Below are 19,034 nucleotides of genomic sequence, written 5' to 3'. Positions count from 1 at the left end.
TGTCATTCGGTGATTCCCCGCAATCAATATTTTCGATACACTTATACATAAAACATACACATATTTCTTTGTACAAAATATACATTTAGTGCATTTATTATGCCCATTGCATTGTAGGGTCAATGCTTTTGCATTCTCCCGAAACAAACAAATGTAGCAATGTCAGCGGAAAGAGTTCTGTGGCCACAATAGTGGAATGAGTTTATCAATAACAGAAATGTATTTCAAGTGTCTAAGGATTACTCGTTGTGGCTGTGATATGGGCTATGCCCATGTTAGTGTAATTTGACATGCTTTTGCTTATGCCACTTTCATGCAGGCTTACACTAATAACATTTTCTTTGCGCTATGAGTACGCTACATATATTGTGTGTACGCTACATTTTTAATTCATAAAGAAAGAAAGAAATTTTGCCCCTGAACATTCCACTAAGGAACAGGGGCAAACTTTTCACATATCAATGAGTGCAGTCCAATTCAAGTTTAAGCTCAATGATAAAGAGTCTCCTTTTTATAGTCCGAACAGAGTTCCGCAGTGCGACACCTCTTTGGAGAGAAGTTTTACATGACATAGTGCCTCACAAATGTTGCTAGCATTAGGAGGGGAAAACCACCGCTGAAAATTTCTTCTGATGGTCTCGCAAGGATTCGAACCCAGGCATTCAGCATCATAGGCGGACACGTTCATCTCAGCACTACGATGGCCTCCAATATATACCAACGGTACTTATTATATTATATCTTATCCCTACCAGACGGTTTTACTTTAATACCATACAGTGTTGCTTCACGATCAATACCCTTTGGCATTGAAAAAAAAAATTATTTTCTCTCAGTGTTAAACCTTTCCAGCTCAAATTATTACATACAGGGAAAATCCCTTGTTATAATACCACAACTTTAAAACTACACTTTTCTACAATATTATCTTGATTTCTCTTTAAACCTTTTTGATCTTAAAATCTTTTGGTTTATTTGGGTAAACCAGTGTACACATATCCAGCAATATGCAACGGCATCTGACGACTTGAAGCAAACTCACAAAACAAGTTCCTGAAACATTTGAGCTAAACATGATTTTATTAAGACAAATATAAATGCAAGCATAAAGCGAATGTACTCAAACCTCTAGATAAGGTTTAATGACCTATTAAGTCAGATGCGTTTTGACTTATTGTATAGCAAGGAAATCGCCACACACTGGTAACTTCAAGCATAATTTAGAGCGATATTAGCATATTCTCTGATATATAAATGTTTAATTTGGGTAAATAAAAAGTTTACATGAAAAAAGGATTAGAAAAAAAATTATTTGTAGCACATTAAAAAAGTCAAGACATGTAATTCACAAAGATTAACTGTAATAACATGCAATGTAATAATTAAAAAATAACAACCAAAAAATTCCAAAGCCTTAAAGTCTATTTGAAGGTATAAAAAGGTTGTTAGCAAATCAAACAATGTGTGGCTCTTCATTGCTTAGGAAAAGTTTAAGCAAGCCAGCATGACTGTAAACAAATTCATACTCGTAGTCCTAGTCGAGGTACTTATAACAGTACAGGCAGATATTCGTAAGTTTCCTCCAGTCAATACCTAAAAGTCTGTACAAATGCCTTTCTCTCTTTTTAGCTCCTGATTTTCCCAGATGTAAAAATGCTGATGGAGCTTGTTTGGTTAAGGCTTCCAATGAGGTTATTTCGAAATATTATTCAGGCCTTCCAGCCATTGGTTTAAAACCTTTTGATCCTTTCCTGATTGAAAAATTTATCTTAAAAAGAAATCCTTCTAGTCCCATAGACATTGAAGTGGAATTCAATAATTTAGAATTGGAAGGTTTTAAAACCATGAAAGTCTCCAAGTTTGAGTATGTATTATCGAGCATTTAAATGATCTTTGAAAATTATTTACGTTCTGTTTCTTTGCAGAGGTCTTAGGGCTGACTTAAGTGGGCGCACTATCTTCAAGGGTTCCATTGATCATCTGGAGTTTAAAGGACATTACAATATAGATGGAAAAGTTCTGATATTACCCATTAAGGGTGAAGGGAATTGCCGATTCATTTGCAGTAAGTATGGAAATTTCTTTACAATTCACCATGACAACAGGGAGGCCACCGTAGCGCAGAGGTTAGCATATGTCCGCCAATGACGCTGAACGCCTGTGTACATCAAAACCTGGCGAGTACATCAAAAACAATTTTCGCGGTAGTTATCACCTCACCACCATTTGAATAAATGGTACGGCAGCTTATACTTGAATCAGGCAGCACTCATTGATATATGAGAAGTTTGCTCCTGTTCTTTAATGGAAAGTTCATGGACAAATTTGCATTTGCAACAGTGAAAGGGAATAGTTTTAGATTATTATTTGCAACAATTTTAAATATTGATTCGCAACATACAAAACTATAGTTCCTCCAAAGAATCATTATGAGCATTAATCCGAACTTTGGATGATATGCTGAAACTTCTTCGTTCCTGTACTTTACCATGATGAACATTTTGAGTTTACTGAACACATTAATAATGACAGTTCGGGGATTAGTGTAAGAGAGCGTTCACAAATTAAATTCAAAGTTGTCAGGTCCCTATTCGAGAACCCGTAATCATATAGCTGTCAGCTACCCTGTATGTTGTCGGCTTTTTATTATAATTGCATTGTTTTGTTATAATTTTAATACACAGCTTTATGGTGCGCCGTTCAATACTATTCCCAACTTCATTTTGTTTTCTATTTTTTTTTTTTTCTAGAAAATCTTCATTTCACCTATTCATTCGATTTGATACCCATCAATAAACAAGGTAAACGTTATGCTGCTTTGGAACATGTCAAATTGGAGGTCGAACCTGAACTTGTAATATTCAACTTTAAAAATCTATTTAATGGTGATAAGGCTTTAACGCAAACCACCAATGAATTCATCAATGCCAATTGGAAGGAAATATATCACGAAATAGAAAAGGACATAACCAAGGAGATAAGTTTGATTATTAAGTCTCTTCTGAATGACATGCTTGAAAAATATCCCTATGCTGATATATTTCTATAAAAGAGTATAAGTTTAGAAACATTTTAAAATATTTTGTTCATTGGTATCTCAAGAAATAATTAATATATTCGTAAAAAGAGTAAACTTACCTGACATTGAATAAGGCAATTTCTAAAAAAAAAACAGTACACAAAGAAAATTTGTTAAAAATGTATTTAAAAATAAAAAACAAAGGAAACATTACTTAAAAAAAATTCAAGCTTTCTGTACATACTTTAGTTTTTTTCTTAATATTTCGAAGGTATACTTTGAAGTGACTCAAATGTAGGTGCTTAAATTAATTATAAGTCTAATTGATGGTCTTTATGTTAAACGATTTCCCGACAACCTACAAGTGGTTATCTTGTATATCAACTTGACAATTTAAAGCAAATGTAATAAGGTTTGAATGTGTTTACAATTAAAACCATATTAAAATCTTCAATTTCAATAATCACATTACATGTTTTTTTGATTGGCTACAAAACAATGGAAATAATTTTTTACACTCAAATTTTAAATGGTTTACACAAAAACCACCAAATTACGCCTATATTTGGGATTAATGATTTTTGATCTTCGAATGACAATCATTCCCCCGCCCTCCCATACCATTTTAATTACCAGATATATATATTTTTTTTTTTTTTTCAAACTAGAGTTATAAAAAACAATTTGCACTCATCTCACCTTTTGCTGTTGATAGAAAAACCCGTTTCCTTCGAGTTTGTGTTTTTTTTTTGGGTGAAATATTTAACAGGAAAGTGTCAAGTTCAAACATTGTATAATAGCACTAAACAAAAGGAATTATAATTCAACAACTTATATATAATAAGAAATTATTCTAAAACAGCAGTCAAATTTAAGAATAGCTTGAAGCAGCATACTCATACTGTCAACTTGGGAATACAAACAAAAATGAGGATATTGTTAGCTTTATTATTGTGCCTTGCTTCCTTGGTTAACGCGGGAAATCGTAAGTAAATTTTAAAATGAGTTTTCACAATGTTTTCGAATATTTGTAATATGAAGTGAAGTGATTATTGAATAATCATTAAGAAAATTATTTATCCTTATGGCCAAATTAGATATTGTTGAGGATTTAAAAAAACTCCTTCAAATTAAAAAAAGTTCATAGGTCTATATGATTGTGTGGTTTAAAATTTTAACCAAAACTTGAATTTTCTTACACTAAGAAAATAAAGCCCGAAAATATTTCAGATATGTTTAAGATAGGGTTTTCCAATAGGGACTTGACAATTTTGAATTTAATTTGTGTACGCAGTCTTAAACTGATCATCGAACTGTCACAGACAAATTATTCAGTAAACTCAAAACGTTTGGCATGGTAAAGTACCCGAGTGAACAACGTCTGCAAGTCACACAAATTTATTACCGAAGTTCAAAGTCCGTGACTGCTTATTTAAGAGTGTTAAACATCTTCAGTGAAGAAGCCCAATTTAATGGGTTCGTCAATAAGCATCCGCATGTGCTTCACAAATCAACATTTCATCCACAAAAAAACTGTTTGCTGCGGTTTGCATGCCGCCGGCGTCATTGGGCCATATTTCTTCGTCGATGATGCCAATCGTCACGTTACCATGAATATACAACGCTACCGCACCAAACTCACAGATTTTTTTTTGGTCTGGAATATATACATATTGGAATATATTGACCTGGACGACATGTGGTTTCAACAGGACAATGCCACAAAGCACACGTTTCAATCGATTTATTTAAGAGTAATTTTGATGAGCGTCTTATCTCATTGACGTCTCTAAACTATTGGGTTGCCCAAAAAGTAATTGCGGATTTTTCACATAGTAGGCGTTGACAAATTTTTTCAACGGCTTGTGACACTGTAATTGCATTCTTTCTTCTGTCAGTTATCAGCTGTTACTTTTAGCTTGCTTTAGAAAAAAAGTGTAAAAAAGTATATTTGATTAAAGTTCATTCTAAGTTTTATTAAAAATGCATTTACTTTCATTTAAAAAATCCGCAATTACTTTTTGGGCAACCCAATAATTTCTTTGAGGCTTCGTCCAGTCATTAGTCTATGCCAAGAAGCCAACTACGCACAGTGGGAGAAAATCGAAAAAAGCTAGTAAAAGATATGCCGTGTGAGAACGGGTAGAGATATCTCTTTGAAATTTGGAATGGTTAAAGCTGAGATGCTAGCGAGATCGTGTTTTTAAATTTTGCAGATAAAAGTGTACTTAAAAAACTAAAAATAAATTCTGCCTGAATTTTTTACAAAAAAATTTCAAAATACCCCTTTCGGGCAAAGATGGTTTCAAAATTTACCTTTTTTTAAAAATTTGCTGTATAGACTACAAATATTGTTGGATGCAAACAATGCTTTGCATGGGTTTAGGAGACATTTCTCAACTCTTTTTGGTACAAAACAACAACTTTTTTGTTACAAAATTCAAAAATACACTTTTTTCCCATTTTTTGACTTCCGGATCCAAATCATGCGTAAAATTTAAAATCGAAATAAATGATGAAATTTATGATTTATCCAGCTTTTTCACAACTTCAAAAATTTTTACGCATAAAAAACCAGCTTTTGTTCATCCTCGGCGGCCATATGAAACAAGTTGTGTTCCATTTATACATTTTTGATTGTACTTCATTTTTTGATTTTACTTCTTACGCTAACAATAGCCGTTAGCACTTTTCCACCCAAATACAATGGAAAAAAATATTAATTCCTTTATTTACATATATAAGCTCCATTTTTATAAATTACAATATATTTTTTTTCCGTTTTCCAGCTCCCAATTTCCCAAAATGTAAAAATGCAGATAACGAGTGTATGAAGAATGCCGCCAACGAGGTTCTACAAACCTACTACTTAGGACAAAGCGACATTAATTTAATACCATTCGATCCATTTCATGTTAAAATTTTACATTTCAAACCAAATCCCTCAAGTCCGGTGAACATCGATCTTAAACTTACCGATGCCACATTGGAAGGTTTCAAATCTATGAAAATCAATAAATTTCAGTAAGAAAATTTATGCTCTTAAAATTATAATTCTAAACTTTTATGATTCATTTACAGAGGTGTTAAAGCTGATTTAAGTGGTAGGGATACTTTTTCAGGTATAGTGCCCGATGTCATTATAAGAGGCCATTATAATGTCAATGGTACGGTTCTTATATTACCAATCACCGGCGATGGACAAGCGGTTGTCACTTGCAGTACGTTTGCTTTATCATATACAATATATAAAAAAGCAAAATTTGTGTAATAATTTTTATGTTTAATTTTTCTATAGAAAATGTGAAATTTAATTTTTCATATGATTTTAAACCCTATGAAAAGAATGGCAAAACCTATGCTTCTTTGGCACATGTCAAGCTGGATTTGGAGCCCGAGCATGTTCGATTTGATTTAACCAATCTGTTTAATGGTGACAAAACTTTGGGAGATGTCACGAGTCAATTTATCAATGCCAATTGGAAGGAGTTGTTCAATGAAATGAAACCCGCCCTTGCCAAGGCCATTAGTTTGATAGTAAAATCCTTTATAAATAAATTCTATGAAACACAGCCATATGCTGATTTCTTTCTCTAAGCCGCGCTTCTTACTGCAATACACGTATTACATATATGTTATTTAATTTGTATTAAATGTTATATATAAAATAAAATATTTTTTTCAAAAACATAAAAAAATAAACAAAAAAAACCGAATTTGATTTTTCAGACACAAAAATCCCTAAAAATAAAAAATATACAGGGTAACTGACACTTAGAGTTAGCAATTGCTAGCTGGTATATATGTAATGACAGCTACACGCACATATTTGTTTTATTGACATTATATTCTTTACAAGCCACTTTAAGCATTTTTTTCTGAGTTTATTAAAAAAAGAAAGTTATTCGTATTGCAATTCAAACGTAATAGTGTTATTGTATTTAATTGACTGGAAAATCACAACCAACTATAGTTGGCGGACTCAAACACCTTAAAGTGAACAAATTGTTTGTGCATCGCACTATAAAAAGTTAGAATGATGCTGGTAGCTTTGCCAAACATCATAAACCGACAAGAAATATATGTGAAAAGTTTCAAACGCCTAACTTTATTCCTCGGAAAGTAAGCGTGGTTTTTGACAAACAGACATATGGACAGACAGACGGACGAACATGGCTAAATCCACTTATAATGTCTAGACATCAAGAATGTATATACTTTGTTGTATTTCAGATCAATATTTCGATGTGTTTCAAACGCAATGACGAAATTAGTAAACCCCCATTCTATGGTGGAGGGCTTCATAATCAAATCTTTTTTGCAAAAAGATAAATGTTTTGATAATTTTGTTAAAATTGATTTTTTGACCAAACCAAAAAACGAGCTCAGTAGTAGTAGTCATCAAAGTTAAACATATGTATCTTTTGCGAGTTGATTTTTTCACCTTTGACGAAAAAAAATTCAGAAACTTCCAAAATGGCCGAGCGCACGCGCCATAATTTGAGCCTACGAACGGCCACTTGAAGTATTTTTCTATCTTAAGTGATTGTATGGGAAGCGTTGACCGCTGTTGGCCACTCTCTAATTGTTTTCATCGAGCCTACCGTCAAAGCAAATGAGATTTACTATCGGAAAAACATTTGGGATATAAAGTTTCTCCCCACAGAGTGGTTGTCGAATTGGCCAGATGCCAATCTGATGGACTTTTCGATTTGGGCCATTTTTGAGAACAAGGTAAAGACTAAAAAGAATTTACCAGTATGAATATTCTGAAGAAGACCAATGTACGGGAATGGGTTTTCTTCCAACTCATTTTTTACCAACTCAGACCAATAATCAAGAAAAAAGGTGGTTGTATAAAAGTGAATGGTTTTTAAAATTTAAATTACTTCTACAATTTTTTTAATAAACAATTAAAACTATGCAAAGTTCAGCGGGTCGAATCTTGGGAACCCAGCCTAAAAATGTATTCAAATTAACTTAGTAGACGTACCAAATATCAGCAAATCAGGTAAAAAAATTTAACTTCTTGGGGGCGAAGAAGACTAATCAAGAGATCGGGTTATAGACCAATTTGGGCCGTGCCAAGTACGTTGGATGGAAGTCAAAATAAACCACTACGTGCAAAATGCAGCCCAAATCGGAATACAATTGCGGGGCTCAAGGTATCAAATCGGGAGGTCTCTTTATAAGGAAGCTATATGAGGTTAAATACTGACTTGGACCGTGGTTGGCACGGTTGGTAGAAGTCATAACAGAGCACTCCGAGCATAGTTTCAGCCAAATCGGATAACTATTGCGTCTTCTAGGGGCTCCAGATGTCAAATCCGAAGATCGGTTTATATGTAATCAAAACCATGTTATAGACCGATTTGGACCGTACTTGGCACAGGAAAATTTTGAGCCAAATCGCATAACAATTGCGGCTACTAGGGGCCCAAGAAATCAATTCGAAGGACCATAATGTATGGGAGTAACCGACGTAGCCTGGAGTGAACGAGGGTCCAAACCTTAGCCCTGATAGAGGAGACAATTTGCAGTGGATTCCAAACGACTATAAATTTGAACGTAGAAAAGCGTTCCAAGCGCCTCGATCTTCTGCGCTCATTCTAAAATCTCTGACACCAAGTTTCGAAGTCTCATACCACTTGATCTTTCCATCGGGCTTTTGGTCTTCCCGGTTTGCGTGTACCCGGTTTGCGTGTTTGCCTTCAAATAACTTCATTGCTGGAGATTATTCATCCATTCTGACAACATGGCGCCTAAACATTTTCCCTATTTTTAGACCCCAAAAATTTGTTCCAATATATAAATAGCCAATACGTACTCAAACCTCAAGGACCTTTAAATTCATTTGGCATAGCCCCGTTAGTCTATATGCCGCTTTGGAATGTGGGTTGCCCTGTAGTGATTTGCTTTCCAAATTTGAATATCACATTTGAACTCTTCTCCCAAAGCCTTAGATTTGAGTACCATATTGTCCCGGTTGGCCTACATGCCGGTCAAGGGGGTAGGAGTGTCTCTCAGACAAATTTTTACATCAGATTCGTACTTTACATCCAAATACCCTTCATTAGATACCCATATTGTATCAGTAAGTAAAGCCCTGTAAGTTTTTGGAGGATGTCCTCCCCAGACCCATGGAATCAAGTTTTTGTATCATGTAATACCCATATCGCACCACTCAGTAAACAGTTCCTGTTGGGAGGAGGCCACCGTAGCGCAGAGGTTAGCATGTCCGCTTACGACGCTCAACGCCTGGGTTCGAATCCTGGCGAGAACATTAGAAGAAATTTTCAGCGGTGGTTATCCCCTCCTTTTGCTGGCTACATTTGTAAGGGGCAGCCATAAAAACTTCTTCCTAAAGAGGTGTCGCACTACGGACGCCGTTCGGACTCGGCTATAAAAAGTAGGCGATTAAACTTGAATCGATATGAGAGACGTTTGCCCCTGTTCCTTAATGAAATGTTCATGAGCAAATTTGCATTGGGAAAAGTGTAAGCGTTTTTTGGTTCCTCTCATTAATATCAGAATCGTAATCTACCACTAAAATCTTAAACTAAATTCGAGCTTCTGGTTACAGACATGTCATATGTAAATTCAAAAATAGCAACTTTGAAAGTTGTACACATTGTGTAATACGTACGAAACATTGAATATGTCAAATGGATGTTGAAATAAATATGCAATTTTTTGATTAAATCAAGCTTTAATTTCATCGAATATACATGTAGACACATGTCTAAAAAATACAATACATATGAGAATACATGCCGACAAGATCGCGCTCTATTCGTATATAACGTACATAAGACAAGGCTTATTAATACAAAATGTGACAGCTCATATGACATGTCTGAACGTGTAATAGGAGCATAACTATTTTATCTTCTACGCCTAGACGAAACAGCTAAAGCCAGCATCCTTGGGCTTTAGGGATTTAAGATTTGAGTGAATGTTAGTGCGAAAGTTCGAAATAAGGGGAAAGGTACTTCAAGTGCAGATGACAAGTTGCGGGTGATGTGTTCCCATCAGATACTTGACGCCATGTTTTTATTCAGATTTGTGTTTTCAGTTAATGTAAGCGGGCACAATTTTTCTTAAATCTAGGTTTTTGAAAATTGTCTCTACATGTGGTTTTCTTAAAAACTATTGTAAAAATTTGATTTTCGTAGAAAATTTCTTAAAATTTTGTTTTTATAACTTTTTTTTAAATGTTTTTTGCAAAATTTTTTCGACTAAGCATAATTTCTTTGCTCGTCCTCCATATAACCCATAACATGTTACATAAATTCAGTTTTTTAATACGCTTATGAAACGGACAAACTATATATAGTAGACTTATCGGCCTTATCCACAGAATAGAACGGATGAACTGGCATCTATTGATACATATTTCTTTAAACACTACCATTTCTTTATCTTCGTACCTTTTAACGAACTGGTTCTATTATTAATTAAGAGGTCAATGCATATTCGATTTCTTTGCCATTTTCTTCTTATAGAAGCATAAGAGATAATATTAGAAAGACATTGATACTAGAACCAATTTTAGTAATCAAGCAATCAAAGCCTTATTTAGGCTTCGCAGTTGCCAGCATGGTAAAATCAAATTTATGAGTACCAGTTTTAGAAAACCATAAACTCCCAGTTTTACTTTCTATATCATGGCTATTTAAGTGTTTTCTAATTTTAAAAAATCTAAACCAACGAAATATAAACCTATTATTATTTATATATGTTAAAAAAATCAAGTCTGGCTGCCATAATTTCTTATTTTTATAACATTGGGATTCATGCATGATCTGCAAAAAAGCTTTGTCTCTATTTGTTGGCTATTTGAATCATTGTCACATCTCTCATAAGGTGCTCACAATCAGTTGTTGGGTTCGGCTGATGCCGATAACTTATAAATGTCAAACTTTATATAAAGTTAACATTATATTTTAAGTTTCATGGGGTGCTTGTCCCTCGATTGGTAAATTATTATGACGGTCAATAAACCCATACCCGTCCAGATTATAAACATTTTACGACAAAGTTCAGTGTTAATATCTAGCTAAAAATGATATATGTATATAAGTATTATACAATGCTGAAAAATTATCTTCATAAAATCAGCAAGATACAAATGAGATGTCAAGATGTGAAAACGCTCAACTACACAGAAGAAAAAATCGGAAGAGAATTTTCAATTAAAAGTTTAATTGAAACTAAAATTGTTTTCAATTAAAAAATTAATTTATTCAAACACTTTTTAATTGAGTATGCATTTTTTTATCAATTACAGCGTGATTGAAAGGGTTGCCATTTTCAATTAAAAAGTCATTAATTTTTTATCGCAATCGTAATTGAAACTTTTGCAATTTTCTATTAAAAAATTAATTGATTCAATTATTTTTTCTTTTTTATTTGCTAACTCAATTTTTGGAATTCATAGCGATCAATACAATTGCAATTAGTGAAATTAGTTGAATCTGAATAGATGTTTAAGTATTGTGCTTAAGTAAATTCAATTAAAGGCTGTTTTGTTCCATACAATATAAAGGGAAGGAGATTTTAAAGACCCGTACGTCCCACATTTCGTCAAATCTACAGCAATACCATGGTAGCCGGTTCTACGTGCCGGATGAACCCGATAGAGTCCTTCATCGGCCAAGGGCTGCCGCCTCAGTGCAGAACACACTCAGCAACAACAACAAATCTATAGGTCACCCTAAACCGACATCCGAAATTTTTTGAAGAACCCCCGCGTACTTCCTTAATTTTATGTTGCAGGTACATATTTGTGTATCAAATATAGAAATTAATTGGAATTTTCTAAAAATTTCAATTATTTTTTAATGGATCAATTAAGAAATTAATTGAAATTTTAAAAATTTCAATAATTTTTTTAATTGGATCAATTCAAAATTTTTTTGAAAATTTCAATCATTTTTTAATTGAACATGCAATTTTATTAATTGAAAATTTTTCAATTGCTTTTTCCAAAACTGTGATTGATATTACCATTTTTCGTCTTTGAAGCAGTTTTAATAAAAAAATTAATTGGACCAATTAATTTTGTGTTCGAAGCCGATATTTATTTTTTTCTGGAACCCATATGCAGCCGTATAAAATCCGATTGCACAAAAACTGTATGAAAAATTTTACTAAATTTTTTTAATTTGAAAAAAAAAAATTATGAAAAAATTTGCCTTTTTATGAAAAAAAATTACATAATTTTTGATGATAAAAATTTGGCACATTTTTTTATGAAAAAAAAAATTTGAAGACAAAAATTTTTCCAAATTTTATTTTCATAGAAAATTATGACAATAATATTTTGTAAAAAAACATGTAAAAGCATGCTAAGTTCAGTCGGACCGAATCTTATATACCCTCCACCTTTGTCAAGTTCTTTGTCCGATATCTTTCTATAGACGAAACAAAACAGAACACTTTATGTCAATTTTAGCCAAAGCGGATAATAATTGTGCTCTCCATAGGCTCAAGAAGTCAAGTTCCCAGATCGGTTTACATGGCAGATATATCAGATTATGGACCGAATACAACCATATTTAGTACAGTTGTTGGAAGTCATAATAAAACACCTAATGAAAAATGTCAGCCAAATCGGACATACATACAATAAAAAAATTGACATTTATAAAAAATAAATTTAAATATTTTTTATGAATTTTTCATCTTAGACCAATGTTTCTTTTTTGTTTTGGTTCTATTTTGATTAGAAAAACAAAACAACAAAAACCCTCTAAGAAGTCAAGCCAAACTGTGATGTTCAAATGCATAGGGCAGGCTACCATGATCGTGATTTCGGCCTTACCAGGAGCCTCGTCAGATGGTTTTATCACTAAAAAAAACTTTTAAAATGAAAAATCATAAAATTTGTTGCCAAATCATTTCCTAGTATTGTGGATCGAGATTTCTGTAGTACTAATTCGTTGACATTTGATTTGTCAAATAGTTGTAATTACTTTACATACCCACAACAATTGAGTAGAGTGTGGCGTAAAATTTAAAAAAAAAATAAAATTTCGAGATCTTTTTCTTTAAAAATTTATAGTCTTATATGAACAATATGTTGAAGAAAATTGCTATAAATATTTAGTTTGCATTAAAACATGTATTTAAACGATTTCTATTATTAAAAACTTATAATGACATAGTCTATAAAAACTATTCTTAATAATAAAATAAAAAAAAATAGTTTAAGCTATTATTTAGGCCTTATAACCTGTCAGAATATCGACTGATAGAACAAAGTACACATTCTAAGATTTTTCGTGGATGTCAACGCATTCACAGCGCTTTTTGAAATGACACACATAAAGAAGCAAAACCACAGCACCATTATTATTTTATATGTAAATGAATAGATTCTGATTCTAGCATTACCATAGGCGGTGACTATAAAGCAAAAAACCGCCACGCAAAACTTAGCAGTAGTAAAAGAAGATCTCCCCGGATTATTAGAGCGGATAAGTGAAAATAAAAATAAATATGAAATTAGTTATTTTCTGTGTTATCCTATCGGTGGCCTTGGCCGAATATCGTGAGTGTTGAGAAATTGTTATTAGAGGATAATAATAACGCATAGTGACTATATATTGGTAGACATTCAATAATTAAAAAAAATAAAAAAAAATGGAATTTTATATAGAAAAAATTAAATAAATTAAATCACAAACACAAGCACAAAATTATTAAAAATATCCTTCTACAAAAAATTAGATAAGATCTCCCCTTTGGGAGATTAATGACAAATATTTTTTTTAATAATGTGTGGAGAATATCATTATTAAAAAAAATATTTTTCAATAATCTCTCAAAAAGGGAGAAATACGGGCTGTTTGACCATGAGAATTAATATCACAGGAATGAAAAATTTTATTGATTGCAGTGATATTGAATATCAAGGTCAAACAGCCCGTATCACTCCCCTTTCAGAGATAAGTGAAAAATAGATGACATCAGTGACCAGCTAAACCGATTGGCATAAAAAAATAATCAATTGGAAAAAAAATTTAGTTTGCATTTAATTTTTTGAAAGTGTAAATAAATATTTTAAAAAGAAGAAATTTAAGTTATTGGCCTTTAACCGGATCTAGAAAGATGAATCTTTTTTACTCACAAAGCAAAAAAAAAAAAAAAAAACTAAAAAGAAGATATTAAACAGGAATACCAAACTTAAAATAAATATAAAAAAATATTTCAATATGAACATTTTGAACAAGAGGCACATAATCTTGGCACAATTATCTCTGGACTCAAGTGAGCTAACCTTTTAAACCGGCTCTCATTATTTAACACATCCCACAACCAAATCTTGGCAGCCAATATAGAAAATTAATCTTGTATTTTGTGATCATTTTCGAGAAAAATCATGGAAAACTTAAATTTTTCTCTTCAAAGTTATGTCTTACATATATTATGAGCAAAAGTTAATTGTCTACCCTAAATGAACCTTAATCAGCGAATTCGCCCAATAAACCAAAGGTAACAACAAAAATCTCATATTAACTTAAATAGCTTTATCCCCCTAATTGCGTGTATTAACATAAAAAAATACTTAACTTAGCAATAAGACGAAAAAACAAAATTCTTCGGGTTACTGACGTACACTCCATAAGTGTTAAGCAATCTAAAAATCCATTACCTACTCTTTAATATGAATGTACATCTGCGAACCAGCCGAAACGAGGCAGTATATCTTCAGAAACCACTGTCCAAATTCCATTACATTTTTTTAATTACGTAAAAACTCAATGTATAACATATTCCTGTCGTATAACTCATTTTAAAGCCAACTATATTTTCTTTAGGTTATATTAATCAGCCCCATTCCACTATGGACATACACCTAAGCCAGTAATCGGCTTGTTGTACGCTCTAAAAACTACAAAGCAACCTCAAAAAAGAAAATTGTTAGTTAGGAATTCCGTGCTACTTACAAAATCCTTAATTGTTTTCCATACCACTCCCCTAAGTTGGTTCATGTCTGGTATTATGTCTCCACCTAAGTGTCGGTATCTGTTAGACGCTAAAGCCGGAAATGCTCCAACGTCTCATCATCTTCCCCATATGCCCTACACATGCTATCACTTGCCGCACCGATTTTACATAAGTGCCAATAGCCATACTGACCTCCTTCTTACATCCTTTCAATAATAGCCTCGTCTTCTCACGATCTGGATTCCCCCATAGTATTTTTTAATTTACTACAAAGAAAATGTATCACTTATATATTTTTTAAATGCCAAAAAATTCTATATGTGTATTTTTATAGAAATAGGTAGGTAACAATTAGGAATGTGCTTTATTCAGCCGAGCCGAAACTTGGGAGCCCAGCACCATAGATTCTGCTAAATATGTCTACATACCAAATTTCTGACAAATCAGACAAAAATTAAAGCGTCTAGGGACCGTAGAAGGCTAATAAGGAGTTTGGTTTATTTGGGAGGAATACTAGATTATAGACCGATGTGGACCATACTTGGTACGGTTATTGGAAGTCGTAACGGAACACCACGTAGGTTATAGAACGATTCCACCCATACTTGGCACGATTGCTGTAAATCGTAACGGAACACCACGTACAAAATTTCAGCCCAATCGAATAACAATTGCGGCTTCTAGAGGCTCAAGATGCCAAATCGGAGGATAGGTTTACATGGGAGGTATATCAGGTTATAGACCGATTCTACCTATACTTGGCACGATATTTTTAAAGACTGTAGCTTGATTTCAAAATAGATGGACGAACATGGCTAGATCGTCTTAGATTTTTGCCAGGATCTGGAATATATAACTTTGTAGGTTCGAAAATTGATATTTCAATGTATTGCAAACGGAATGACATAATGAATACGTCCCCATCCTTCCTTGGTGGATATAAAAAAATTTAAATATCCTACACAGAAAAAAATAAAAATTGGTTTCAATCACCAAATTAATTGATCCAATTAATTTTTTGAAATTTAAACTTAATACCAATCAAAAAATTTTTTAAAGAGGTGATTGAATTTTTTTTTAATTAAAAAAAACATATTCAACTAAAACAATGATTGAAATTTCGAATTAATTTTTTTAGTGATCCAATTTAATAAATGATTGAAAATTTCTAATTAAGTTTTTAATTGGATCAATTAAATTGTAATTCAAAATATTGAAAATATTAAAATGTTATATTAAAATGTTTGTGAAAAGCGAGATGTATAGGGCGTACACTCGATTTCGCTGCAACATGGTTCACATATGTAAAACTCCTTGAAGACGAATTTAAGGTTTATATTTGGACCCATGATTACTTCTTAGAAACAAAACCCATCTGGGGGTTTTTCCAAAAATGAAACGGAATATTGTTTTCCGAATAATAAAAGAAAAAGTAACGAGGAACTAACTTTATGAATTACATGCATTGGGGATGTAAACCAAACAGAAAAACATCTAGAATATGTTATAAATAGATCGATGCTAAAGAAGCCGTTATGTCATTAATATGCATATTTTCATCATTAATTAATTAAAACGGACAGTCATAACAGTGCTTTCGGGTCTAAAAAATTTTAACGATTTCATTAAAAAATGGTTGAAAGATCTTACGGCCTAGACTACATTTTTTTCTTTTTGTCACTCGCTCCGTTCGCCAATTCAATGAAAACAGCTGTTTTCCCTCTATTAAACAAGCTGTTTTCGTTGAATTGGCGGACGAATTGAGTGACAAAAAGAAAAAAATGTGAAAAGTCTTGGTCGTTATTGTTTAATTAAAAAAGATAAAATTATCAAACACATTTTATATATAAAATTTTTTAAGATTTAGTAAAAAAAAAAAATATTGAATCAATTGATTTTTTAATTGTAAATTTCAAACATTTCAATCATGATCGGAATTGAAAAAACACCGGAGCCAATCAAAAATGATTGATTCAATTAATTTTTTAATTGGAAAGATTTTAATTTTCATAGAAATTTTGCCTTTGTCATTAAATTTTTATTAATACCCTATTAATAACTTTAAAAATTTAAAACAAATCTTATTTTTCTTTTATAGCATCCAATCTGCCGAAATGTTCCCAGAATGATGAGCCATGTCATACAAAGGCTGGTCAAACATTCGTTGATAACTACTCGGGTGGTCTTAAGGACATACATCTATTACCATTCGATCCGTTTCATATTAAAAGCATGGGCTTGAAAAGGGATCCCACAAGTCCAGTCAATATCGAGCTAGAATTTACGGATATGGATATGTTTGGCATGAAAACAATGAAAGTATTATCAGCCAAGTAAGTGGTTATTTTAATTAAAAAGTTATATATAAGCAATTTCAGGCATAAACATCATTTCAGAATCTTAGATTTTGGTTCCCGCTCGGAGTTAGAGGGTTTAATACCTTCATTGACTTTAAAGGGACACTACAGCATTGATGGCAGAGTTCTAGTGTTACCCATAGTTGGCGAAGGTGATTCGGAAATTAAGTGTAGTAAGTTTTATCTTTGTAGAAAAACAAAATTATAACTTATTTTAATCTTCTTTTTAATTTTATCTAAGAAAATACCTATTTCAAGTATTCATATGACATGAAACCCGTGGAAAAAAATGGCAAGAAATATGCCAGCTTAGAACATGTTAAACTGGAAATTAAACCCGAACTTGTCCAATTCCATTTTGAGAATCTTTTCAGAGGTGATAAAAACCTGGGTGATAACATGAATAAATTCCTGAATGAAAACTGGAATGATATATTCCAAGAAATTAAACCACGATTCGCTAAGGCCCTCAGTCTAGAGGTGAAAGCTTTACTAAATACATTCTATAGCAAATATCCATACGAAGAGTATTTCCAATAAGTATTATTGATAAAGTATTTGAAAAGAAACATACACTACTACAAACCTAATGTATACATGTATATATGTAGCTTAAATAAATTAAAAATATATGTTGATAAGTTTAAATGTTTTCTGTCAATCATTTAAAAGTGAAAAGTAACCCAAATTCTTTATATCTCCTAAAAAATTTAGTTAATACGTGGAAAAGGGATTGTAAATTGCCCAAATCAGCCTCTACACCTTCAATATAAACAGATTTGACTCCTTTAGCCTTCGGAAAAGAGCCGTCAATATCAATGCAGAGACCAAATAAAACCAAAGTTAATAAAGTTAGTTGGAAGACATTGAAGAAATCATTGTACAAAATGTTAGCCTATTCGGATGAAAATTGAGCCCTCTATAGGCGCAATATTTCTTAAAGGATACGTTCAGTGTCGGAATATTTTTTTTTTTTTTTTGTTTTGTAAAAAAGATATCTTTTGCGATAGTGTCCATCGGAAAAATATCAATCGATATTCAGTAAAAAAATTGAATATCGATAGTGCCATCGATATTTTGTCAGCTCTACTTTGGAAGTGGCAATTATTATAGCTTGTATATAAACCGATCTCCTGATTGTGTGGCCAAGTGTTTGGGAGGCCACACCCTCCAAATAGGACGAATTTACCGACTGGCAATATGGGGCTCAAACATAGGTGTAAAAATATACGTTGTTTTCAATCAAATTTCCTAATTTTTTGCTTCTTACAATGTTGCACCATACAACTCGTTTTTTGACCGACTCGGAGCAATAGTTGCTGTGTGGTAGTTAGCCACATTTGCATATGGAGGTAGCAATCTTTGTCAAGCTCTAATATGTGGGCAAGTTCAATCTGGTTCATGGGATCGATCGTTGCGGGAACGTGATGACCATAGGCGCCAATAACTCGCCTTGTCATATCGAACATCAAAGGCACTCAGTTTTTTAGTAAGAGCTGTGGTCGCACGGCCTCCACTCAATACCGCGGATTGTCCGCGACTGCAGTTGCAACTACTCCGTACGGAGCATTTCACTATCCCCAACCCAACCCCAATCACTAAGCCTCTAGTGATAACTTTGATCACCACATAGATAAGAGCTCAAAGTACTAAGCTGTGTGATGATCAAGATAAAAGCTGGTCATATCGAGCAAATGTGAATG

General features: G+C 32.8%; 3 protein-coding genes across 5 annotated transcripts in view; 2 read left to right on the top strand and 1 right to left on the bottom strand.

Annotated features, from left to right (window-relative positions):
* The window catches only part of LOC106091280 (circadian clock-controlled protein daywake), a 758,551-nt gene that overhangs the window by 298,796 nt on the left and 440,721 nt on the right, over window positions 1–19,034 (bottom strand). For all 3 annotated transcript variants that reach the window (XM_059364142.1, XM_059364143.1, XM_013257950.2), the window contains exon 2: window positions 3,139–3,160. The gene's annotated coding sequence lies outside the window, so the exon portion shown is untranslated. The remainder of the gene's footprint in view (window positions 1–3,138; window positions 3,161–19,034) is intronic.
* LOC106087219 (uncharacterized) lies at window positions 1,505–6,616 on the top strand. Its single transcript, XM_013252230.2, has 8 exons — window positions 1,505–1,571; window positions 1,630–1,864; window positions 1,926–2,065; window positions 2,751–3,031; window positions 3,896–4,004; window positions 5,809–6,043; window positions 6,101–6,240; window positions 6,318–6,616. Exons 1-8 carry the CDS (start codon window positions 1,505–1,507, stop codon window positions 6,614–6,616), a joined length of 1,506 nt encoding a protein of 501 aa, XP_013107684.2.
* LOC106089176 (protein takeout) lies at window positions 13,452–17,979 on the top strand. Its single transcript, XM_013254998.2, has 4 exons — window positions 13,452–13,574; window positions 17,073–17,307; window positions 17,371–17,504; window positions 17,573–17,979. Exons 1-4 carry the CDS (start codon window positions 13,523–13,525, stop codon window positions 17,869–17,871), a joined length of 720 nt encoding a protein of 239 aa, XP_013110452.1. The 5' UTR covers window positions 13,452–13,522; the 3' UTR covers window positions 17,872–17,979.

The sequence above is a fragment of the Stomoxys calcitrans genome, chromosome 2 (assembly GCF_963082655.1).
Source record: "Stomoxys calcitrans chromosome 2, idStoCalc2.1, whole genome shotgun sequence".
Lineage (NCBI taxonomy): Eukaryota > Metazoa > Arthropoda > Insecta > Diptera > Muscidae > Stomoxys > Stomoxys calcitrans.
This window is presented reverse-complemented; position numbering and strand designations above follow the sequence as displayed.

Excerpts from the sequence above, each read along its gene's own strand:
- LOC106089176 (XM_013254998.2), top strand. The coding sequence starts at position 13,523 with ATGAAATTAGTTATTTTCTGTGTTATCCTATCGGTGGCCTTGGCCGAA. Across the intron at positions 17,308-17,370 it reads ATGAAAGTATTATCAGCCAA|AATCTTAGATTTTGGTTCCC; the intron begins GTAAGTGGTTAT and ends ACATCATTTCAG. Across the intron at positions 17,505-17,572 it reads TGATTCGGAAATTAAGTGTA|AAAATACCTATTTCAAGTAT; the intron begins GTAAGTTTTATC and ends ATTTTATCTAAG.
- LOC106087219 (XM_013252230.2), top strand. The coding sequence starts at position 1,505 with ATGACTGTAAACAAATTCATACTCGTAGTCCTAGTCGAGGTACTTATA. Across the intron at positions 3,032-3,895 it reads TGCTTGAAAAATATCCCTAT|AATAGCTTGAAGCAGCATAC; the intron begins GCTGATATATTT and ends GTCAAATTTAAG. Across the intron at positions 6,241-6,317 it reads ACAAGCGGTTGTCACTTGCA|AAAATGTGAAATTTAATTTT; the intron begins GTACGTTTGCTT and ends ATTTTTCTATAG.